This window comes from Vipera berus (genome assembly GCF_964194415.1).
Source record: "Vipera berus genome assembly, chromosome: 1".
In the NCBI taxonomy this organism is placed as follows: Eukaryota; Metazoa; Chordata; class Lepidosauria; order Squamata; family Viperidae; genus Vipera; species Vipera berus.
The window spans coordinates 175,562,994-175,587,765 of record NC_138202.1 but is presented as its reverse complement, the minus strand read 5'-3'; the positions used below and the strand labels follow the sequence as shown (position 1 = coordinate 175,587,765).

The following is a 24,772-nucleotide window of genomic DNA, read 5'->3' as shown; positions in this document are numbered from 1 at the left end:
GGTCACAATATGTGTAGTCATTGCCAATTTATTGTTAACGGTGGCCATGGGTTTTCCTAGTGATTTCCCGTATAAGTTTAGGCAGGTTTTGAAATCAGGTAAATTGCAAGCTATATTTATTTGTTCAAGGAGCGTGAAATAAGATAGCTTCAGTGTGCACGATCCAAAGGACACTGAGATGCTGAAGATTTGGAGTAATTCCGCTGTCTTTTACATTACAGGCTTTACCTTTTTACTATCGACATAGCCTCCAGACGCGCAAAAAAGCGGTTAGTTGAATCGTCTTAACTTATCGGGGAGAAGGGGACATTCAATATATTTTTCTTAAAAAGTTGTTTGGAATCTCGGAAAAAAAATGGGTCGAAATTCCAGGTAGAAGCCCAAAAAACCACCGGCAGCAGATCGGGGCTTAAATGGAAGGTGATTCAGTGTCTGTTTGTTTCTGGGTTTATTGATAACAGCCCTTGTATCCTACTTCTCTTTCAGGATGGATCTGGGATAAAAGCTAAAGTGACTTGAGAAGGGTGAATAAGATTGCTACATAAGCTGCCCCCAGCTACTTTCACTCGTTGAATTTAGGACTCATGGGTCTTCAAACTCGGCCCTTTTATGACTCATGGACTTCAACTCCCAGAATTCCTCAGTCAGGCACACTGGCTGAGGAATTCTGGGACTTGAAGTCCATGAGTCATAAAAGGGCCGAGTTTGAAGACCCCTGGTTCAAACGCCAGGACTCTTCTTCCGCCCGCCCCGAAGGCTTCCACAACCCCGCGCTCTCGACCTTCCCGCCGATATGGTAGAGCCGAATTTGGGATACGTCACCGCCGGCTAACTCGTCGCATTCCGGGGAGGAATCCTTCCCCATTGGCTGTAGAGAGGACCAATCACGAATCCGCGGAAGGAAGCCCAAGTGCAACAGAAGCCCTAGCTAGCTAGTTCCGCCTACTGGAGCGGTCCATGGGATCCTGAGAAAGAGGGTGGGCTAGAGTCCGGCAGCTGGCGGGAAACTCACGTTTGTTCCGGTTGCTGCGAGCTGGTGAGCAGCGGAGGGGGGGACTGGGTGGAGCGCGCAAGCGAGCCAGGGCCGGCGGGGGGAGGGGACGGCAGTTGGGAGCTGGGCTGAGGGGAAAAGGCGATTCAGGATTCAGTTGAGACTTCCGCGCACGAGGGCAAGGGGGGGAGGAGGGAGCGAGAGCGCAACTGTCGGCCCCAAATTAATTGCTCGCTCAATTGTTGCTCAGGAAAGAGGTGAGGTGAGGTCGGGGAGATGTGCGCTTTGGTTACAGGGAGGCGGGGGTGCCAGGCTAAGGAAGGGCGCATTTCTCCTGGTTTATTTTTTAAAAAAATTCCATTTATATCCCGCCCTTCTCCGAAGACTCAGGGCGGCTTGCAAGCTTAGCAGTAGCCTTCATTCTATGTATATGCCTGCTTATTAGGGCTTTCATACACCCCCCAAAGCGGCATTATTACAAAGTCAGCTTAATTGCCCCCAACAATCTGGGTCCTCATTTTACCTACCTCGGAAGGATGGAAGGCTGAGTCAACCTTGAGCCTGGTGGGACGCGAACCTGCACTAATTGCAGGCAGCTGGGGTTACTTAAGGAGGCATCAGCCCACTGCTCCACCGGAGCAGTGCCTGAGAGAATATTAAAGACGGCCAAGTTCCGGAGGAATTAAAAAGGAACCTCGTCCTGTTCTGTGTGGTTTTTGGCGGCAACGGACAAAATACGGGCTCTGCTAACTAAAAAACTAAAAAAACAAAACAAGAGTAGCCCAATCAAGTGAACTGTTTCTTCCTCCGACCCTGCAGCTCTTACGTGAAGGCGTCTACGGTTAAGTCCGCAGAGGTGTAGCTTCAAGGTCTTCCAGAAGCAACTCGCAACGGTGCGATCCGACCCGACTCCATAGTAGGGCATGTTGGGAATTGTAGTTCGAATACGTGGGTAGTTGCAGGCTGCTCGTGTGAATTCCACAGGAGACTGCTCTGAGATTTATTTATTATTTATTAATGGGACCTATATCCCGCCCTATCTCCCGAAGGACTCAGGGCGGCTAACAACAATAACATACAATAAATACAGAAATTAAGATAAAATTCAAATTAAAGGCCTCTGTACAATAAATTAAAATTAAAAAATTAAATTAAAATATATTAAAAATTAGAGTTAAAAAAAATAGTAAACATAATTAAAAACCCCTGTCAGTCCAGATTGCCCCCCCACCCCTTTTTAAAGGCCATTAGTATACCTTTATTCAGATTAAAAAAAATTTATTTCTACCGGGGTTCATTTTTATGATGTACTGTGATTGTGGGCTTCCTTAATTGCACACGACTGCTGAAAAGTGGGATAACCACAATCCTGGTTTCTCTTATTGGAAGTAAGTCCCGTTTAACACAGCAGGGCTTCATTTTGAACAGGTAGATAAAGCATTGTATTACAGACAGTCCTCGACTTACAACCATTTATTTAGTGACTGTTCAGAGTTACAGTGGCACTGAAAAAAGTGACTTATGACCTGTTTTCACACTTGCAGCATCCCTATAGTCACATGATCAAAATTCAGATATTGGTCAACTGGTGTTTATGATGGGGGTCATGTGATCACCTTTTGCAACATTCTGACAAGCAAAGCTGGATTCACTTAACCACTGTGGCAAGAAAGGTTGTAAAATAGAGCAAAATTCACTTAACAGCTGTCTTTCTTAACAGACATTTTGTGCTTAGTTGTGATCGTGAGGACTACCTGTGCTATATTCTTATGATGGCTTTAGCATCATATTCTGTTTATTGAGAAATATAACTCCCTACCCTTGTTCCTTTCCAAGTAAATATGCTTCAGTTGATAACATTGGTTTGCATTTTTTTTACATTGATGTGAAAGCCAGTCAGAATTTTTGTATAACCTGAACAATTTGGTAAATATTGTAATACATAAATCATTGCCATTTCATCTACAAAGTAGCATGTGGCAATTATATGCCTTTCTCTTTAATGGTAGGCTATAATGTCAGATTATTTTAAGAATAGAATATGTTTACATATTCTGCATTTATCCTTAGCTGCCTCCAAAATTAGTGGATTAGAGGAATGCTGAGGATATAATTTACTTGGACTTCAGTAAGGTATTTGGTAAAGTAGATCACAACCTTCCACTTGATAAGATAGAAAAATGCGGGTTAGACAGAATGTTAAGAAACAAAATTAGAATGTGCAGAATGCCTTATACAAGGCTTGCAATGCACAAAGGAAAGTGTACTGGGACCTTTAAGAAGCAAACAGTAAAAGGCAAACTAACTTGAGTTGTATCATAACAATATTTTTACTCAGATAATATAACACAAAACAAAGAAAAAACACAATTACATATAGCCCAGTTTTCAATCCAAGGTCAGTAACGAAGAATCACCGTTGAATAACAGTTCAGGAGTAAAAGTCAAAGTCAAAAAATCCTTACCAGTTAAAGGTCAAATATCAATACACACAGTAACGTCAGTCAGAGAAAAAACACTAGAGAGAGCAAGAATAAGTCTAACATCTGAAATTCATTTATGCTGAATAGAATTAGTCACACCCTTAGGCCATTTCTCTTCTTAAAGGTACACAACCATATTATATGTATTTCACCCAAACCAGGTTAGGACTTTAATTCCTAACAGAATCACCACCAAATGGACTCGTAGCTGGCTGACCGGCCGTACTCAGCGTGTGGTCCTCAATGGAACCGCATCTACATGGAGGGAAGTATGTAGTGGGGTGCCCCAGGGCTCTGTTCTGGGCCCAGTGCTCTTCAACATCTTCATCAACGATTTGGACAAAGGGATAAATGGGGAACTCATCAAATTTGCAGACACCAAGCTGGCAGGAACAGCCAACACTCCAGAAGACAGGCTTAAGATACAGGAGGATCTGGACAGACTTGAACCCTGGGCACTAACAAAATGAAATTCAGTGGTGAAAAAAGTAAGGTTCTACATTTAGGCAGGAAAAATCAAATGTACAGGTATAGTATAGGGGGCACCTTGCTCAATAGTGGTAACTGTGAGAGGGATCTCGGAGTCCTAGTGGACAATCACTTCAATATGAGCCAGCAGTGTGCTGCATCTGCCAAAAAAGCCAACACAGTGCTAGGCTGCATTAACAGAGGGACAGAATCAAGATCACGTGAAGTATTAATACCACTTTACAATGCCTTGGTAAGGCCACACTTGGAATACTGCATCCAGTTTTGGTCACCACGATGTAAAAAAGATGTTAAGACTCTAGAAAGAGTACAGAGAAGAACAACAAAGATGATTAGGGGACTGGAGGCTAAAACATAAGGAACGGCTGCTGGAATTGGGTATGTCTAGTTTAATGAAGAGAAGGACGGGGGACATGATAGCGTTGTTCCAATATCTCAGGGGCTGCCACAAAGAAGAGGGACTCAAGCTATTCTCCTAAGTGCCAGAGGCAGGACAAGAAGCAATGGGTGAAAACTAATCAAGGAGAGAAGCAACCTAGAACTAAGGAGAAACTACCTGACAGAACAATTAATCAGTGGAACAACCTGCCTCCAGAAGCTGTGAATGCTCCAACACTGGAAGTTTTTAAGAAGACACTAGACAGCCATTTGTCCGAAATGGTATAGGGTTTCCTACCTGAGCAGGGGGTTGGGCTAGATGACCTCCAAGGTCCCTTGCAACATTATTATTATTATTATTATTATTATTATTATTATTATTATTATTATTATTATTATTATTATTATTATTATTATTATTATTATTATTATTATTATTATTTATACTGTTTGTGCAAAAACTTTAATTAGGTGGCAAAGAAGAATCACTAGGAGTGTTCTGCAAAAAAGGTGTATATAATATTCCAGTTAATTGATATCAAATTATTGGAATATACAGATAAAATACAGATAAAATATAACATACTTTTACAAGCTTTGCATATCTTACTCAGATAAGGAAACTCAATCCCTACTTTCAGTGCTGTGGCAATTCAACCTTTCTGATTATTTGATATCTATTAATTGTATTTTTTTTCCCTTTGTTTCCTCCAGATTACACAGGATGACAAGTTGGGCCCTATCACCACAGGCTTACTTGGTCTTCCCATATGTAAGTGAGTCAAGTCCATTATTCATTCTACTACACAAATTGTTTTATTGTATTTTTGACTGCTCAAAGTTAACTAGTTTTGAGTCTTATATATTTTAATGTGCCAAATCTGACTTTTGCCTTACTCCATTGGTATGTTATGAGGATATTATATAGAATTCTATATGAGTGCCTTCTTGATAGCAACATTCATTAAGGAAATTATCCGATGTCTCGTTTAAACATATACTTGCAAGCTTTTATAAAAACCAGTTTTATTTATTATTATAAATAGCACCTAAACCTACAATGCATAGTCAGAAAAAAATTATATATTATTATAACTACTAGAAGTAGTAATAATAATATATAATATATAATTTTCCTGACCTAATATGCATTGTAGGTTTAGGTGCTATTCATAATAATAAATTAAACTTATATGCGACTTGTGCCTTGACAGGAATATATCAATTAACTTTCTTTTTGGCTTAGATACCTTGATATGAGTAATCCAAAGATAAAGAGGATTAATGCCTTAAATGTCAGATTTGTGGCTGATGAAGATGTTCTGAAACATATTTCTGAGGATGCAGGTATCCTTAGTTGCTTTACTTTATTATTATTAGAATAAGGTAATATTAATTCTGGAATTTCCAAAATTATGAGTAATTTTTGTTGTGCTTAAATATTTAATTGTATTATTTTAAAAGCAGTGATTTATTTTCCCTGTACTTGGAGAAATTACGTAATTACCACTTGATCCTCTAAAAATATAATGTGAGAGCAGGACAATACTTCAGAACTATTTAGCAATCTTACCATAGTAAGTTAACTTTAGCATTAATGTCATCAATATGGGCAACTTTATAACAAAAATACAACTTCCCAACAGCACATTGTCTTTAACTTAGGTATATAAAGTTTTGTCTTCAGGAAGTTTTGCCAACTGACTCTTCTTGTAATGTCAACATTATACTGTTACTTCTTAAAGCAATTATTTTGTTTTCTTTACATTCTATCAACAGTTTATCATACAGCTTTATTTTTCTAGAATGTGTAGCTTCCCTGAAAATGATCAGTTTTAACAGACCTATGAAAATTATTTATTGTAATTGTTCATGTATTTTTTCTTAAGCATCTTATTGCATTTTCAGGTCTCAAAGTTCGTAAGTTAAGTGTTCCACATACACTTGATATTAAAAAATGGATGAAAAATCTGGAGAACAGCTCAGATGATGAAGCCCAGGATATTTTTAAAGAACAGGATTATGTGGCTGCCCTAGACGTCCAAGGTAGTTCAGGAAACAACATTTTCACAGCCAACAGCCAACAGACTGAGGAGGAATTTTTAATTTGGGGTTCTTTTTTAACTGACTACAGGGTTAATTTAATTTTTTTTAATTTGGTTCTTAATTTTTGTATTTTGGATTTTTAATTCCCTGTAAACCGCCCTGAGTCCTCAGGGAATAGGGCGGTATATAAATACAATTAAATAAATAAATAAATAAACATTATGTGGATTTTTACTTCATATTATGCATGAGAATATTCAATATTTTGTACATGATGTCACCAAGAAATAAGACATTCATATTCACTCTTAAAAATAAATGTTTGTATTGCTAATAAGATATAATCTGTTGTTGGGCATAGAACTGCTATAAATCTTTTACCACTTCCCTCTAAAGCTTGCTTCTAAAGGTTAATTGATGTATATATTTTTAGACTCAATGAGGAATGGTTCCAGTGCAAGTGGTGGTGATGTCTTTCCATTCCAAACTCCAAAACGCTCTAATAAGATGGCAGAGAGAGGCATGTATTGTGTTTCATGTTCCGTTCCTTTTACATATATAGGTACTTGTATATATTTGTATGGCTTGCTTTCTCATGGATTCCTTTTAAAAAACAAAACCTAAATCTGCTCTGAACCCACAATCCATAGGTCTGTCAGTCCTGTGAGTAACAGATTCCATGTAATTAGTTTTGTTGGACTGATGAGACTTTACAGCTCTACTTCACAACACTAGTCTTTTGTTAGTTTATATTGGAGAGCAACCGTTCCAGTCTGGAAGAGGGATCAATCGAGGAATTAGCACAGACTCTACGTAAACAGAAGAATGCCTTTGAATCTTACCTAGTCTTTCCCAGGCGAATCTACCTGTCTGCGAAGAGTTCTGTAAAATTGGCATACAACAATAAAGCACCTAGTTTGAGCTCTACACATGCGGGTCTGGTCGTTTGTTCCTGAAAGTTTGACAGCTTGCTTCTAAAAGTTTGGAAAGTTCTAAATGCAGCATGTATCACAACATAATTAATATTGAAATGTTTTAAAATTAAAAGCTAAACCTAGTGCATGCTGGCCCTTGTTTTATTTTATTTTTTAAACTGCCCAATAGCTAAAATGCTCTGGGTGATTTACAATTTAAAAAATGGGAAATTCAATCCAAGTTAAAACTTGTATGATAAAATAGAATAAAATAAAAGATAACAGCATCATATAGACTAGGCAGCCACACAAGTTAAAGCCAATTAAATAGTTTGTGGAAATGTCTTCATTTGATGTAAGAGTGATTTTAATGTGAACACTAATTCAGAGAAAAATCCATAAATGGGTGACACCCCAGAGGAAGTATTTGTAAAAGAGATATTTTGTTACTACTCCTAAAAGGTAAAGGACTGTGTAGGGAATCAAAGAGTTTGAAAATCAAGATCAGTAAAATATATACAAATAAATAAATAGGTAGGTAAATAGGTAGCTATATCCTTGTTGCCCTGAGTATTTCTTGTGTTAGAATCATATTATTTATGGTTGCTAGTAACTTTAGATATTAAATACATTTGTACATGATATACATTTGTCTGTGCTATCCTTTGAGTATTTATGTAATATTTGCATGCTGCTTTAATTGGATATTTCTTTTTTACTTTAAAGTTTCTGAGCTAATTCAGAACTCTGCAAAGAATGCAAAGCAAAACAGTTTGAAGAAGCATGAGGAGAAAATAAACACTCCAGAAATGAGCAGTAGTAAGTTCTGTTAGTAGTTTTTAAAATGTTAGATACTTGATTAAAATAGAGAATTACAGAATTTTTTTTAAAGTCATTCTAATGAAATAAGGTAGACAAGAATATGTATTTTATATTGCATGTATTTGTTGCTTAGCTGCAAACTTACATTTTGGAAAATACAGAATTTGTCTTACAATTGTTCTAAAATGGAAAAAAAATTGAATGCTGAGTATAGAAGTACCGTCCCTTAATAAATGAATGCCGAAATAAGGGTGCAATTTCCATCTGATCATTTCTCATATAATCATTATCATTTATTAAACTTATATGCTGCCTGATTCTCAACAACTCTGGGTATTGAGTAAAATACCCAGGCATTTCTAATTATCATATAAATTCAGTTTTTGTTATTAAACGACTATGATTTTGTGTTTATGAACATGGTCAAACTTTGCTACACTGTCTAAAGCCAGACACCCTTTTATTGCATTAATGATTTAATCAATTGCTTTATTTTGTTCCATCTGCTTTAGATTGTTGGATATTGTGGTCAATGACCATAATAAACATATGTATGTATGTATGTATGTATGTGAGTGCTCCACTTCATTGTGAATATTTAACAAAAATTGGAAAATTGTTCATAATAACTGCTTGAAAGGGCATTTGGGAATTCTGCATATATGATTATATACTTCCTACTATACAAATTATTATATATTACTGTATGATTATTTATATACAGATTCCAAGGACACCAGTTTTTAGTCTTATTTCCATTACATAGTTTCCAGTTGCAGAGTGGTAATAGATTGCAGTGTCCATAACTAGCTAGCTATGGAACAAATGTTGAAGAAAGGGCATAGATTAATAGCTGCATCTCAAACGAAGCTAGTATCAGGTCCTACAGATTTGCTGATTCTTGTGCTCCCAAATTCCTTGTCTGAACCAGCAGCATATAAACCTAAATTTATTGAAACATTATTTATAAGGGTGAGTTATTACTATAATTCAGATAAACTGTAAGTAGCATAGAATTTATATAGGGAGGACCTTGGCAATAGAGTTATCAAGGCAAAAAATTCCTGGTGACAATTGTTTCTCAGAAAGAAAAATGTGTAGTACTGCATATTAAATTAGGCTGAATCTCTGGTTTTAGCCAAAAATGTACATTTAAACAATCCTGTGATACACTTGAAATTGTGTAAAAAAACCCATGATATTTATGGGTAATCCTGATCTGTGAATCAATTTTTAATTTCAGAATGTTCTTCAAGCAAAGACCAGGAAGATGTGAGTGAATTTTTTTTGGCTGTTAAAAGTATCAGTTGTGATTGATGTAAACTTGTAAAATTGAGGCTGCTTATGCTGACAATGTATTATTTTCTACTCTGCAGATATAAATGTATTTTCAAATATTTTAAGTATGTATTCAGTCTTAAGGTATCTTTATGAAAATTATATACAATAGTTGGCATTTGGATTTCCCATTTCCTCCCATTTAACTACATCTTTTGACTGTGATAGGAGACCTTACAATTAGAAATAAAATTATATTTTGCATTTAGATGGATATTTTGTCAGGAAAATAGAATATTTAGACATGTTTTTTTAGAATGGAATCTAATGTACTTGCTATTCCTAACAGACTAAAAGGAATCATTTATTATCAAAATTATCTTACCGGACTCGGAAAAGAATGACAGGTAAGAAATAGTAGTTCTAGCTAACATAATTTGGTGACATTATGAGATATTTTTCCTATTAATTTGCTTTCCAGTTCCAGTTTGAGATTTTTAGTGAAGGAGGTTTCCACAGTCCTGGCTTAATGTTTTAAAGTTAAATCTAAAATAGATTACCGGTGGTCTCATGAGGAAATTAGTTTTCTATCCTACAATATCATACTTCAAGCCAATGCTGGCTGTAACATGTTGACTGCCTATGACAGTTATAGCTAAATGTAGTTTACAACTGCATTGAGTTTCATGAAAACTAGGTCAAAAATAAACTACAGCCACAAAACTCACACCTGAGGAGCAGAAGGGGAAACTCCTGAGAACATAAGAGCCCTGTTGAGTCAAATTAAAAAATCTATCTTGTCCAGCATTCTGTTCCTTATCCGCTTCCGCAAATTGGTGGGAAATCAATAGCCTTACTGAACTCTTGTTTCTTAGCAAGTGCTACAGGTAGCCCATGGGTTATAACTACTTGTTAAGTGACTGTTCAAAGTTACAGTAGTACTGAATGAGGAGAATGTATAACTGGTCCTCAAAGTTGTGGCTACTGTAATGTCCCCACAATAATGTGGTTATGAATTGGATGCTTGGCAACTACCTTGCCATTATGACAATTGCAGTGTCCTCTGATCATGCGATTGGCATTTGCACCCTTTCCTGTTGGCTTCCCAAATGTAGAGTCAAAGGGGAAACCAGCAGGAATTTGCAAGTTGCTCCAGTTCTCATTGTTTTTTTGCCCACCTGTAGTGTAGTGTCCACCTGCAACACCAGCCCACCAATAACTCTTGCCTGTCAGCCTGCTTGCCTGGGACTGCTGCCTCTTCCCATATCATAGTCATATAAAGTCCTCATTTAATGAGCCACGCAGTCTTGGGGTTATGATGGCAAGTTAAGCAATGTGGGTACATTATGTCACACTTTACGACCGCATCACTTAGCCATGGAAATTCTGGTCCTAGTTCCATCCTAATCCAAGAACTATTTGTATTCTAAACTATTTTTTTCCTTTTTAGCCTTAAATATGTGCTCTGATAGTGAAAGTGATTATTCTGCTTCAACCTCTGAAGAAGAAGGGGATGATGCTTGCTCAGCATCTGCTGTTCTTCCAAAAATCCCTATCAGATCCCAAACCTCTTCTGTTCCACCTAGCAAAGAAACATCTGCTAAGAAGCTGAAGAAATATATTTCTGTAAGCATGCTCAGAGATCAGTTTGGTTCCAGGGTACAATGAGTACAATATATAATGTCTTTTAGAAGAAGTTTTCACTGTGTTCAAAAATAAGTCAAATATGTTTTTCCTCTGAGTAGTTTTGGAAAAGTGTCCTGTTGCAGTTTAATTTATCTAGCTTTAATTCTCCTGACTAAATTCTGGAGACAAATTTACTAAATGCCCTTCACAAAGTTTCATTTAGTGTGTAAGTTCTTGGTTTACTTTCCTAATTATATCTCTAAGTAAAATAATTTGTATCCTTATAGCAAAGTATTTTCTACTATGTGCAGGATTATCTTTTCCATAGTATATATAAATGCTTAACAAAAGCTGAAATTAAACACATGGGAAAAAGATAAAACAGTAAAGATGGAATGGAAAGGGTTTTTTAAAAATATTTCTGTAAGTGAAAATATAACATGCCAAATATTTGTTTTTAATTACTGTATAAACTTGCAAATAAGCCAAGCATTTTAGGTTTCAAAATACATCCCAAAAATTGGGTTTAGCTTACTTGCAGATGGACTTAACCATGAGTATATACGCTAATACTTTTAAAAATACATACATACATACATACCTATATGTATATACATATACAGGGGACGTGGTGGCTCAGTGGGTTAGGTTGCTGAGCTTGTCGATCAGATGGTTGGCAGTTTGGCGGGTCGAATCCCAAGTGCCGCGTAACAGAGTGAGGTTGTAGTCACAACAGTGACAGCTCATATTTGTGTAAATTTTTTTTGGATTGCTAACAAAGAGTTAAAGGGAGACTAATATGGCCATTTCAAACTCATTTGTTGTCATCAGTAAGCCATACCCTTCTGAGATTCGAGCCTGGGCTGATTGCAGGTTAGGCTGAAACAGGAAATAAGATTTGCCCCGTGTTTGGGGCCTAGCAAGGTATTCTAAATACTTAACAAACACTTCACACACACACACACACACACACATATATATAGGGGACGCGGTGGCTCAGTGGGTTAAGACGCTGAGCTTGTCGATCAGAAGGTCGGCAGTTTGACGGGTCGAATCCCGAGTGCCGCGTAACAGAGTGAGCGCCTGTTACTCGTCCAGCTTCTGCCAACCTAGCAGTTTGAAAGCACGTAAAAATGCAAGTAGAAAAATAGGAACCACTATGGTGGGAAGGTAACAGTGTTCCGTGCGCCTTTGGCATCTAGTCATGCTGGCCACATGACCACGGAGACGTCCTCGGACAAGCGCTGGCTCTTCGGCTTTGAAACGGAGATGAGCCCCTAGAGTCGGAAACGACTAGCACACGTGTGCGGGGGAACCTTTACCTTTACCTATACATACACACACACACACACACACACACACACACACACACACACACGGAGAAGTCCATCTGTGGATAAGCGAGCCCTTTAATTTTTAACCAAAATAGGATGAAAAATTCATCATCTGTGGATAAGCTAGTTGTAAAAATTAATACACAAAAACTTTGAGGGTCAGCATATCTGCAGATGGCACATTTTTTATGGTATTTTGGTTAAAAAAATCATTAGCTTACCTGAGGATGGGCTTATCTGTGAGCATATATGGTACACTATTAATTATTAGAGAGAATTTAGATTCATTTCAATATACTGTTTTCTATAGTACAGTTTTGCACTTGATTAAATCATCAGTTGTCTAGAATCTGGATTGTGAAATCAAGCCGTCAATTTGTTCCTCAATTCATGTTGCCAGAAGATAATAATTATTCTTCTTTATATATTTGTTATCAGAGCAATTTGGTAGAAGAGTATTTTGAAGCACACAGCAGTTCTAAAGTTTTAACCTCTGATCGAACACTGCAGAAGTTGGAGAAAAAAAACCTGGATCAGGTATAGTATGTACTGAGAAAGAGATTTATCAGAATTCACACAATATCCCAAACCACTAGTTATAGTTTATGTTGTATCTTCTGTGTAGTGAGCTGTCACTTTGTTTGGACTTGAAAAGCTAAACAGAACGGACTTGGTTAGTACTTGGATGGAAAAATTATGAGGAAATCGCAGAGCTGTAAACTAGATTTGAAATAAAAAACCCCAAACCATTCTAAAGAACTGGATGGGCAAATAACTTGTACGGGGTTTGCCAGAGAAAGTACATATACTGTACTTACCTATGATGTCTATGGGAACTGAAAAAAATCCTTTTTAAAAAATCTGTTACAAATTCTGGCTCATGAAATTTTTGAAAATATCTGTGTTGCAATCAAGCAGCCTTTTCTTTTCTTGTTTTCTTTTCTCCCTCTGAGTTGATTTTCATGTGGCAACTGACTGGATGAGTCCCTGCAGTTTTCTTGGCAAATTTTCAAAAGTGATTTACTATTACCTTCTCCTTAGGCTGAGAGAAAGTGACTAGCCATGAAAAGCCAGCTAGGTGACTTTGGGCTCAGTCACTCTGTCTCAGTCCAACTCACCTCACAGGGTTGTTGTGAGGGAAATAGGAGGAGGGAGGAATGTTGGCTATGTTTGCTACCTTGAGTTATTTGTAATAATAATAATAATAATAATATCTCAAAGGCAAGACTAGAATTCATGGTCTCCCATTTTCTAACCTGATGCTTTAAACACTTTCCCTGGTTCTCAATCAAGCAGCTTACAGTCTTCTGATACAGTAAAACTTTAAAAAAATCATAGTATCTTATCTAAGTACTTGAAGATATTCCTTCAATGTTTTTATACCAACTTTCGCAGTCTTACTGCTCTCTGTATACCTGAATAGGATGTGCAGAATTCATTGACTGAATCCAGTCCCTTCCTTCATCATACCATTCCAGAATTCTCTGAACCATGCTGTTCTGGAGCGGTTCAACAGACTCCAGAAGAAAATCCTCTAGGTTATATAGAGTATCCCAGACATTCTGTTCCCAAATCCATGAGTTTAGTCCAATGCTGTATGTAAACCAACTACTGGAATTCCCTATTTGGCATTGGGATTGCTGAGGATTCAGAAAGTTGTGTTCATCCATCATACCAGTAGTTTTTTCCTAACCCTACCAGGAAAGTACACATTTGAATTACAGAAATGCAGTTAGCATACCCACTTTGAAGCACATTCTTGTTCATTAGCATCTGCTTAACTCAAGCACCCCTATTTTGCTAGAATCACAGGAGTAATGTTTGAGTCCAGGATGTAGCTTCTCTATGCACACGTGCCTGCATCTCCTGTGAAACACCTTTATGCCTTTAAAAGGCTGTATATTCCTTTTTGTGTATCACATTTATATTCTGCAGTTCTCCCAGCAAAAACAGTTAACAATTAAAAATACAAGAACCAGCAGTCAAAAATAGACACACATTCCAGAGAGCATCTGGCATCAACTCCCAAATGTGCTGTAGAAAAGCTCCGTTTTCAGAAACTTCCAGAAAGCAACTTGAGAAGGGCCCATTCAAGAGGAATGGTTTGATAACAAAAAAAAAATACTCTGGACCTTGGCCTCCCTGACCTCCCCAAAATATGGAGCAATCATGCTTTTCCCAGCATGATCGAAGTGGTTGAGCCAATTCTGGTGGACGAATACAGTCCTAAAGGAAACTCGGTATCAAATCATAAAGAACTTCATAGTTAAAGCACTTTCAATTGCATTCTATTAGTCCTTAGCTCTTTCTGAGCAGAGAGAGGGAGAAGGAATTGGAAATGTCTGATTATTATTATTATTATTATTATTATTATTATTATTATTATTATTATTATTATTATTATTATTATTATTATTATTATTATTATTATTATTATATATACCGCCCTTCTCCCGAAGGACTCAGGGCGGTGTACAGGGCAATTAAAACACAATGTACAATATACACTATACAAAGTTAAAATAAATTAAGTTAAATTAGCCCTAATAAGTAAAACACATTCTAAAAGTTTCATTCTGTTCAAAGTCTTTCCATCAGTTAAGAACTTTTTCATTATATCATTAATTAGAAATTTACTGATGAGCCCTTTATTTTGCAATGAATCTAATGGTCTAGGAATCCCTACAAAATCTCTTGAATGACGTACCTGTTGCTTTTGCTGCTGAACGTGAAAAGTTAATGACACAACATGAATCCCTCTTCTATAAATGGATGTTGCAACTGCAGTAAGTATCCCTTATATTTTAATAGGAGTTTGCTGTCCAGAGAATAAATTGAAATAAATCACCACAGCTATGCTTTGAAATCATTTTGTTGACTAAAACTGGATCATTGGATATAGTTAATATTTCATCATTGTGTATGATTAATGTTTCCTAGAAATGAGGCCTGCACAATTTCATTGATATTTGAAAAAGTATAAATACTTCTTTCAGCCATGACATACGACTAATTTTTCTATTTGAGCACACCACTATCAACTGGACTCTTGGTGGCTTACAACAAATATATATAGTAACAATACACTAAAACATTCATGGTAAAAATTAACATTCATCAAGTCACGAAAGCAGATATACAGTAAGCAAAATCCTCCAAAATCCTCAATCATTATCATTAATTTAGTAGCATCATCCTGAGCCTTCATAAACTTCCAGAGCAATTCTATTTTTAATAACTTTCATGGCGTCCTTGGTGCTCTCTAAGGTTGGTTGTTGGCTTGCAGGTTTCATTATCCTGCAAAGGTAACATCACCAGTGTGAATGAGTGTAGGGTTTGCTCTCTCTTTATAGGCATTACTGCAAAAAGATAGTTTTTCCTTGATGGAGGTTTGCCTACATGCAATTTTCTCCCATTTGTGTGCTTTCTGAAGAGTTTGATGTGTGTATTTCAACCCTGAGATGTATATTCTCTTCTATTGGACCCACATAGGGCAACAAACGCTTCAGAAAGCACACAAATGGGAGAAATTTGCATGTAGGCAAATTTCTGCCAAGGAATGACTATTCTTTCTGTATGAATGCTCATAAACAGGGAGCAAAATCTACACTTGCTCACACTGATGATGTTATCTAGTTAGGTGGTGAAATTTCTGATAGCAAACAGCCAAACTCAGAGAGCATCAAGGACCTCACAGTTCAACCCTGAAATCTTATATAAAATAACTACAGGTAGTCATCAACTTAAAAACTATTCATTTAGTGACCGTTCAAAGTTACGTGAACCCATGGTTACGTGACTAAAATTCAGACACTTGGCAACTGGCATATTATTTCTGACAGTTGCAGTGTCCCAGCGTCATGTGATCATCACCTTTTGTGAACTCTGACAAGCAAAGTCAATGGGCAAGCCGGATTCACTTAACAATCATGTTATCAATTGCAGTAATTCACTTAACAACTGTGGCAAGAAAGGTCGTAAAATGGGGCAAAATTCACTTAAACAACTGTCTTGGTTAGCAGTGGAAATTTTGGGCTCAATTGTAGTGGTAAGTAGACGATGACCTGTAATGCTGAGAAGTTTAATATTCACTGAGAGACTTTTCCAAAGTCAAAACGGTAAACTGAAATAAATTCAATGCTGAGCAAACTCACCTCAACTTACTTGATTAAATGTAGAAAACATTATATATTCAGAATACTGATCTTTTCCCCCCTCCTATTTAAGGCAAGCTTTTGCTATTAAGAAAATACATAAGATAGAAAATCAGGATAGACAATTAGCAGAAAACTGCTCATAGGTAAAGAATTGACAGTTTGTCTGATTAGAAAAAAACTGGTATACTACTGAGCCAAACTGAAATCCTGGATCTTTTTTTTTTAAATAAATCTTCAATTGAGTAGTGCTCAAAAATAAAACACAACAAATTTTGCACACACACCCCGTTTTTAGAACAAGAAGTTCTTGTGATCAGCCTAAGCATTTTCAGTACATCATATTGCACTGCACTTTGTTTTGTCATATTCAAGGACTTTTTTCTTTATTTCTTACAGCTTGGGGTTCAATATTGTGCTATATGGATTAGGTTCAAAAAGAGATCTGTTGGAAAATTTTCGTATTTCTCTTCTTCAGGATTCAGTACATCTTGTGGTAAATGGATTCTTCCCCAACATCACCATAAAATCAGTAAGCAAAAACAGATATACGGCTAGCTTTGATCAGTTAACAAAAGCTTTACTACAAAATGCAGTAGTATAGACGGAAGGGTATTACAGGTAGTCCTGGTTAAGGACTGCTTCATTTAGTGTCTGTTTCACATTTATGATTTACAGCCAATTCTCACATTTATGATTTTCTCAGTCTGTAAAGAAAAGGAAAGCTGAAATAAGATCATAAGCATTGTTGCAGTTTCATTCAGCAACTGTTTCACTTAACGACTGAGTTGCTGCAGCCAATACTGGTCGCTGAATGAAGACTGACTACATTTCTCAAATTGCTTATCTTTTCTGCACTTAATCCTAGAATATGATGGCTGGGTTCTGACAACACAAGTGCTAAATTACATTTTGCTGTTTGTAATTTAGAGTGCTTTGTCATCCAGTCAGTTGTGGTTTGTTTAGTAAACCACAATTAAACCATGGTGTGATATAGCTAGCCAAAATCTGTTGTGGACTTATTTTGAATGCAACTTTTTATGTATAGATTCCACTTACAAGAAAAGTGAGTGATTGGGAGTAAATTGGATTAATTCAAAACACAGGAACTACTAGTCTATGGAGATTCTCAATCATCCAGGTCACGGTTGTCCCACAGGTGCTTTTCCAAAAGACAACTGGATTTTGTTGTTTTTTTTCCCTTGAAAATGTTCCTTCAGAACTGAAGATGCTGCTTGGATGAGAAACAAAACATTTTCAAGGAAAAAGCCAAGAAAGTCCAATTGCCTTTTGGAAAAGTACCTTTGGGATAGGAAGTACTTGTTCTTATTGTCCATAGAGTCAGCTTTGACTCTTGATGACTTATAAGTCCCTGCACTTTTCTTGACAACATTTTTGGGTGTAGTTTTGCTAGAACCTTCTTCCCAGAACTCCAAATGGGCTGTTATAAAATCTGCAGCCTATGAAATCTTTTGCTTATTATTAAATGTTTATGTGAAAAGTATTTCTACATTTTGTGAGAGTTTCTACAATAATTTCACTTTCAGTACAGGAATGCTATAATTTATTCAAGTAGATATAATGGTCAAAAGTTTGTTTTCAGAACAGATTTAATTCTTCTAAGAATCTTTAAAAAGAAAGTGTTAAAAGATGATGATGGCCTACCATTTTTCTGTGCCAGATTTTGAATTCTATAACAGAAGAGGTATTGAATCACATGGGTACCTTTCGTAGCCCCCAGGACCAGGTGGACTTCATCCTAAAAAGTTTTAAAGAAGGTAAACTATCTGGTCGGTCATCTTACAAGTTTATGTATTGTTGCCTTAAACGTTCTTGACATATTGTGACTAATGATCCGAGGTGATTTAATTTGCATTTAATAGAGAAAAATTAGAATTTGTGAGACTTGATCCAGTAGCTTTTGAAATAATGCTGAGCTTCCTGTTGTGGAAGGACAGATTGGCAGTAGGTTTGGAGTCCCCAAGCCCCTTGTCCCTCTCCTCCCCTACAATGACAGAAATCAAGCAGCAAAGATCTTCACAGCATTTCTAGTATCGTTGGGTTTCTGTCTCGGCTCATCCCTGCTTTTCATCCCAATCAGTGGCCTTCCCCTTTTCAACTTGCCATCATGCAGCTCCATCATTCAATGACATTAAATGCATATATTGTTTAACTAAAGAAGGTTTAATATATAGGCTATTCATTTAAACAAGATTTAATATAGATTGTGTATTGTAAACTAAATTTCGTTGTAATTTTAAAATGTTCGTAAGCTGTTCTGAAAAACTTATTTCAAAAAGTAGCATTTTTTTCACCTAAGCATCAAATATTCCCGACACCAATCCTATAACCATTATTTATATATTCTATTTTTTGATCTTTGACTATTGGTATTTCTTTTTTTTTTCCTTGTTTGCCAGATGTTTCCTCGGAACTATATCTTCTCATCCACAACTTGGACAGTAAGATGTTAAGAGGAGATAAAAGTCAGCAAATCCTAGGACAATTGTCTTCACTTTCCAATGTCTACCTCATAGCATCTATTGATCATATTAATGCACCACTCAGTAGGTTACTGGGTTTTTCAAACTGTGTATGTTGTGTGTAAATTCATCATAAATACCAGATAGTAGTAATAGGTCCCATTGTACAAACGTAATTCATTCTAGGGCTGTTTTTTATTCTGCATATTGCCAATGGTGGAATTATAATTATTAATTTATATTTAGATTTCTTAAGAGACTATGATTTATTTTGTACTGGTAAAGCAGAATCTAAGAACAGTTCAATGGCAGTTTCAGATCAGTTTATTTTAGCAAGGGTGTTTTTATAAAGTCTTTTTACAAATAAGTGTTAAAAGATTACTTCCCTACAAGATGACAGGACTAAACTTATAAGTCTGCTGTAAGTTTGCAGAAATATTTGGACTTATTTAAGTAGTTTTAATCTATCCCTACCTAGTTGGTGTGTGGAGGCATCCATAGAATGGGCTAATTCAGCCTGCCACCTCAACATGGCAACAGGGAATGGATGGCCAGTTTAGTCTCATAAACTCTTGTCAGCCAACCATCACATTGTAGGCCTTCATCTAGGATAATCTTGTTTCTCTTTTAACCTGTTTTGTTTTACTTCTTTCCTTCTTTCTGTGCATAGCAACCACACAACATATTCATCTCGAAGAAAGGAAAAAAACCCTAACCATTTTAAAACCCTATCTTATGAATCTACTCCATCTTTGACGTTCCAAATTGGCTAAAAGAAAAACGTGTTCTCTGCACTGAAAATGCAGCATAAACTAACACAACATAAACCACCTCTAAACAATATAACTCCCGCAGCTTTTGTGCCCTTTGTAGATTTGAAAGATACTTAAATTCTGGTATATGCCATGCACAACAGTGCATGAGGTTACCTATCCAAATCCATAGGTGGATGGATGTTATATTCATTTTTCTATAGGTAAGGTTTCCCTGAAGGTAGTGGGGAGCTTCAGCAAATGATGGCTGCCTGGCAGGATGGCAAATACATTGCCAAGAGTTTGCAGCTCGGGATTTCCTGTCAGAAATGGATGGTATGACATCCATTTGCTAAAGCTTAGGGCAGTGCAAATGGCTTTATAAAAACATTTTTCCACCAAATGAAATATGCTTATTTAACATCTTCAGACATGAATTATCAGATATCAAAATCCAAATCCTTTCATAAGCAGGTGATAAACCTTATGCACAACATACGCAAAGAGCATAGAAGTGGATCCTGCTAACAGCGTTTTGCTATTTTCAGTCCTGCTTCCAAGAGACAATGTTAGGTTACTATCGGGGAGAGCCAAGGCAGTTTGCAATACACTTTATCCTGTGTTTATTTCTCTGAGCCTGTTGGATGCTATGGAAAATTATGATGCAAAAGGCAATAGTAATTCCAGTGACTTTCTATTTACTTTGAAGACATTGATTTTCAAGGTTCTTCAGCTACTGAATAGAGATCCCCATTCATTTCGATCATTCCAGATGTACTCACACAGAGAAATTTTCATGATAACAGACTGTTTCCCATTAGTTCTGTTGAAATCAATCAGAAAGCCAGAATGCTCTCATTTTGATCTCTGTAGATTTTGGAGAAGCACTGTTACCTAGCCTTTTGATTGTTCATCTTTTCCCTCCTTAGAAACGTTCTCTGTAAGCACCAGACTTACTCTGAAAGTATAGACTTTCAAAACTCTGATAGTAAATTTATTGTAGAAAATCTAATGGAACCATTACAAGAGAATTTCAGCAACAGATATCAAATGCAAGACCTATTTATAGTAAATATTGAAATGTTAGCCCCTTTCTAATTTGCATCATGTAATGGATCCGAGGCTACTCCCATATTTATTCAAATGGCATCTACATTAGTTGTTTTTCAACCATGCTTGTTTAATTAAGATTCATAAGACAGTGGTTTAGTCTTCCATTTTCCCATCAGTTAAATCTTCTTCTGCATGTCTATGGAGATTCTCAGTCATCCAGGTCATGGCTGTCTCAAAGGTGCATTTTCAAAAGGCAACTGGACTATGTTTTTTTCCTCGAGGAAGGCGTTTTGCTTCTCATCCAAAAAGCTTCAGAATTGAGTCAGAACTGAAGAAGCTTCTTGGATGAGGAATGTCTTCCTCAAGGGAAAAAAAACATAGTCTAGTTGCCTTTTGAAAAAGCACCTTTGAGATTCTTCTGTGTGGTTATCCTTGGATATTTTTCCTCCAGTTTTGTGTTTTGTGCTTTTTCTATGGCTGTGTCATGGGAGAAACTGAGTGAACTAATACAGTGAGGGGAAAAAGTGTTTGATCCCCTGCTGATTTTGTCGGGGCAAACATACAAAATCAGCAGGGGATCAAATAATTTTTTCCCCTCACTATAAGTGGAGCCTATAAGACTTGGTCTAGTCAGAGTTCTTGTCCTAGGAGATAGGATAAGTTAACACTCTCTTGATGCCTCTGACAGACATTTAGAAGGACTCTTCATAAAGAAAATCCAGGATCATTTCTTTAATAAAAAATAAGGGCTGGAAATGACTATTCAGCTGATGCTATAATTGATACTTATCAGAGATGTATGACTTGAGACTAGGCTTTCATGAATTCTATGAAAGCCTTGGTCACAGTTCCAGAATGCTTTGAAACTGTGATAGAATAATGTGATGGAATAAGATTGTGTTAAATAATTTAATTATATTCATATTAAATTACATTTTGTTCTTTTCTTGTTTGGAATGCATTCCCCAGTTTGCCATCCAAAAGCCAAATGAGTCCCTTAAACACACCTCTTTATTAAAAATATGTGCTATTAGTATCAGACCTTATTCAAACAATAATTTGTCATAAAAAGAGTTTAGTTCAGGTAACAGTTTGGAATTACTTTCTCTGCATTTCTATGCTGGCTTGTCATAAAAGCTGTTATGGAAAGCTATTTCCACAGTTAAGAGTTCCCAAAGTTTTATGGAACATATACTCTCAGGGCATTAATATTTTCTTTCTTTTTGATATTTGTCTTCTGCTCTCATAGTGTGGGATCAAGCAAAACAAAGTATGTATAATTGGTTGTGGTATGAAACGACCACCTTCAGCCCTTATGCAGAAGAAACAGCCTATGAGAACTCACTCTTGGTACAGCATTCGGGATCTTTGGCATTGAGCTCCCTCACCCATGTTCTCTGCAGTCTGACTTCTAATGCAAGGTAAGAAAGTTTGCGAGAAACGAGAGAGAAAAAAAAACCAGAAAAAACCCCCTAGTATATAAGACTAATACTAAAAATATAATTCTTTTATGCATTGCAATTGGGCATGGAAAAAACCTGGTGTTTTCCCCGTGCAGGATAGGGGACTTGGAGCCTTTCAAATGTGCTGAATAACTGTCCAACTCAGCAAGTTGAAGGATGTGAGATGCCCCAAGTTCCTGTGAAGCAATGTGCTCTAATGATGAAAAATATTCTAATATTTTGCTTCACAGGAACTCAGGGCATCACACAAACCTTCAACTTGCTAAGTGGGGCAGTTAGTAGCCAGCAATCTCATAGCTGAGAAAGAACTCAAATCTTTGATTTTGCTTTATTGCATTTTTCTGGTTCCTTTAACCAATGAGATATTTCAAAGTAGACAGCATTTCTATTTTATGTGCACATGCACACAAACAAATGGCTAAATTTTGATAAATATATAATAAATATATATTTATATTAATATTTAAATAAATATAAAAATGATTTTTTCTTTGGGGAGAGTAAAACCAACTGATAAAAAATGGCAGCTACACTAATGCATGGAATAGCAAGAGTTAACTCCAATGTTTAGGGGAACCAGTAAAGAAAATATAAAAGTAAGAATATATAAATCATATGAGGAATATGGAGTTTTCTTAGAACAGTTTTCCTCAGTGATGATAAATACACTCATTCCTAGTTTACTGACCGAATTGTTCCACTGACCAGATTGTTAAGTGAAATCGTCACTACGTGAACAAACAACTTTGACACTGAAGATTACTCGTTGCTGTCTCATTCGGATAAAAGTTTTCTTATATAGCTTTGCCATTGTTATTTTCATTTTGTTCTCTTGTCAGGTGTATGAAATTTGGTAGTAAAAGCTCATATTGATTGGAAAATGAATTTTTTATTACTGTCAAATTTGCAAATGGATTCTAATTGACGTTAGTCACTAAACAAGGAGTGGATATGGATGTATTGTTCTTGCTGTATTTAACTATATTAACATGGTTCTCTCTCTTTTCAGGGGTATCTTTAGGCTCTTGGTAGAGTACCAATTGGAGAATAAGGACAATCCCTCCTATTTAGGTAACATGCATTTATAATTTGTTTCTGGTGTTCAAATAAAATATTATTGTCAAAACAAGAGTTTGGTAGAGAATTTTGACATTGAACATTACCTGTTAATAAACAGGCTGAGACTTTTAATGGTTTTTTTTCTGGCTGGAATATGGTATAGCTTTAAATTAAAGAGATCTGCAGGCTAGAACAAGGTTTGGGGGCCATGGGGCTAGGGAATATAGTTGGAAAATATTTAAGGGCAGTCTGAATCTTTGTAGTCAGAACCAATTCTGGGCTTGGGCTAATGCAGAGGTCCCGAACCTTTTGGGCACCAGGGACTGGTTCTGTGGAGAGAGGTTTTTCCGTAGACCAGAGGGGGAGTGGTTTTGTGTGCTGCCTGGATCCCACGGATGGGGCTTTGCTTGTTTGTGCGGACCAGTTGCTGGCATGTCGCAGCCCAGTATTGACCCACAAACTGGGGGTTGGGGACCCCTGGGCTAATGGATCTCATTATTTGTAGGTTGTAAGGTTTTTCTGAGCACATCCTCACAATTTAAATGGTGAAGATGGCTGTCTATCCAAAGTTCCCATTTAAATTTTGCTCTCGTTAGCCCACTCAAATAGCTGTTTGGGAAGTGGTTGGAATATAGTTTTCCTTTTCATTAAGTTCCACTTCCTCAATTCACCAAATAGCCAAGTCATGCTCTCTTGGTTTTTATGGTCATCTTAAGTCTTTGACCATATATTAATTAGTGCAGGGGTCAGCAACCTGAAACAGTGAAAGAGCCACTCGGAACCGGTTCCCTCACAAAAGGAAAAACTGGGAGCCGCAAAAAATGTGTGCGCATGTGCGTACATGCACGCATGCGCAGAACAGGGTTTCACTGAAGAGTGGAGCCAAGGCGAGATATGCACCTACCCTGCATATTTGAATTGATTGGTTGAACTTTTTTAGTCCTACTTTTTTGGGGGGGGCAGAGGACCGGGAGCCGCAGGAGACGGCTGAAAGAGCCGCATGTGGCTCCGGAGCCGCGGGTTGCAGACCTGTGAATTAGTGTATAAATGTAGGAAAATTCAAAGCTTTTTTCATTGATAGATTCTGGTGCATACTGTTTTTTTGTGTCAAAATAATGTTACTTTATTAGAACCTTTTTGTCAAGTATCTACATACAGTTGCAAGAAAAAGTATGTGAACCCTTTGGGATTATGTGGAGTTTTGCATAAATTGGCCATAAAATGCGCTCTAAACGTCATGTAAGTCACAACAATAGAAAAACACAGTCTGCTTAAAATAATACTACACAAACATTAGCTGTTGTCATGTTTTAATTGAACATAAGATGGAAACATTCACAGTACAGGGTGGAAAAAGTATGTGAACCCCTAGCCTAATGACTTCTCCAAGAGCTAATTGGAGCCAGGAGTGAGCCAACCTTGACTCCAACCAGTGTGATGATATTGG

The 24,772-nt window shown here is 36.9% G+C and overlaps 2 protein-coding genes across 6 annotated transcripts in view; one reads left to right on the top strand and one right to left on the bottom strand.

Moving 5' to 3' along the window:
- Positions 1-893: 893 nt before the first annotated feature.
- ORC2 (origin recognition complex subunit 2) overlaps positions 894-24,772 on the top strand; it is a 28,723-nt gene continuing 4,844 nt past the window's right edge. The window contains exons 1-16 of one of the 4 annotated variants that reach the window (XM_081342231.1): positions 894-1,036; positions 5,056-5,113; positions 5,588-5,688; positions 6,250-6,387; positions 6,821-6,907; positions 8,028-8,120; positions 9,367-9,395; positions 9,751-9,808; positions 10,852-11,027; positions 12,800-12,898; positions 15,038-15,147; positions 16,915-17,047; positions 18,197-18,293; positions 18,936-19,082; positions 22,053-22,224; positions 23,276-23,337. In XM_081342231.1, the coding sequence (XP_081198357.1) occupies positions 5,598-5,688; positions 6,250-6,387; positions 6,821-6,907; positions 8,028-8,120; positions 9,367-9,395; positions 9,751-9,808; positions 10,852-11,027; positions 12,800-12,898; positions 15,038-15,147; positions 16,915-17,047; positions 18,197-18,293; positions 18,936-19,082; positions 22,053-22,224; positions 23,276-23,337 (1,492 nt within the window). In that variant the 5' untranslated portion in view covers positions 894-1,036; positions 5,056-5,113; positions 5,588-5,597. Of the gene's footprint in view, positions 1,037-1,653; positions 1,885-4,801; positions 5,118-5,587; positions 5,689-6,249; positions 6,388-6,820; positions 6,908-8,027; positions 8,121-9,366; positions 9,396-9,750; positions 9,809-10,851; positions 11,028-12,799; positions 12,899-15,037; positions 15,148-16,914; positions 17,048-18,196; positions 18,294-18,935; positions 19,083-22,052; positions 22,225-23,275; positions 23,338-24,772 lie in introns of those variants that run through there. The other 3 variants (XM_081342234.1, XM_081342233.1, XM_081342232.1) reach the window with 3 other exon arrangements.
- Positions 12,847-24,772, bottom strand: part of NIF3L1 (NGG1 interacting factor 3 like 1) — a 28,717-nt gene continuing 16,791 nt past the window's right edge. Inside the window, exons 8-9 of one of the 2 annotated variants that reach the window (XR_014028303.1) lie at positions 18,181-18,274; positions 16,993-17,222 (exon numbers count right to left, since the gene is read on the bottom strand). The gene's annotated coding sequence lies outside the window, so the exon portion shown is untranslated. Of the gene's footprint in view, positions 12,866-16,992; positions 17,223-18,180; positions 18,275-24,772 lie in introns of those variants that run through there. The other variant, XM_081342333.1, reaches the window with a different exon arrangement.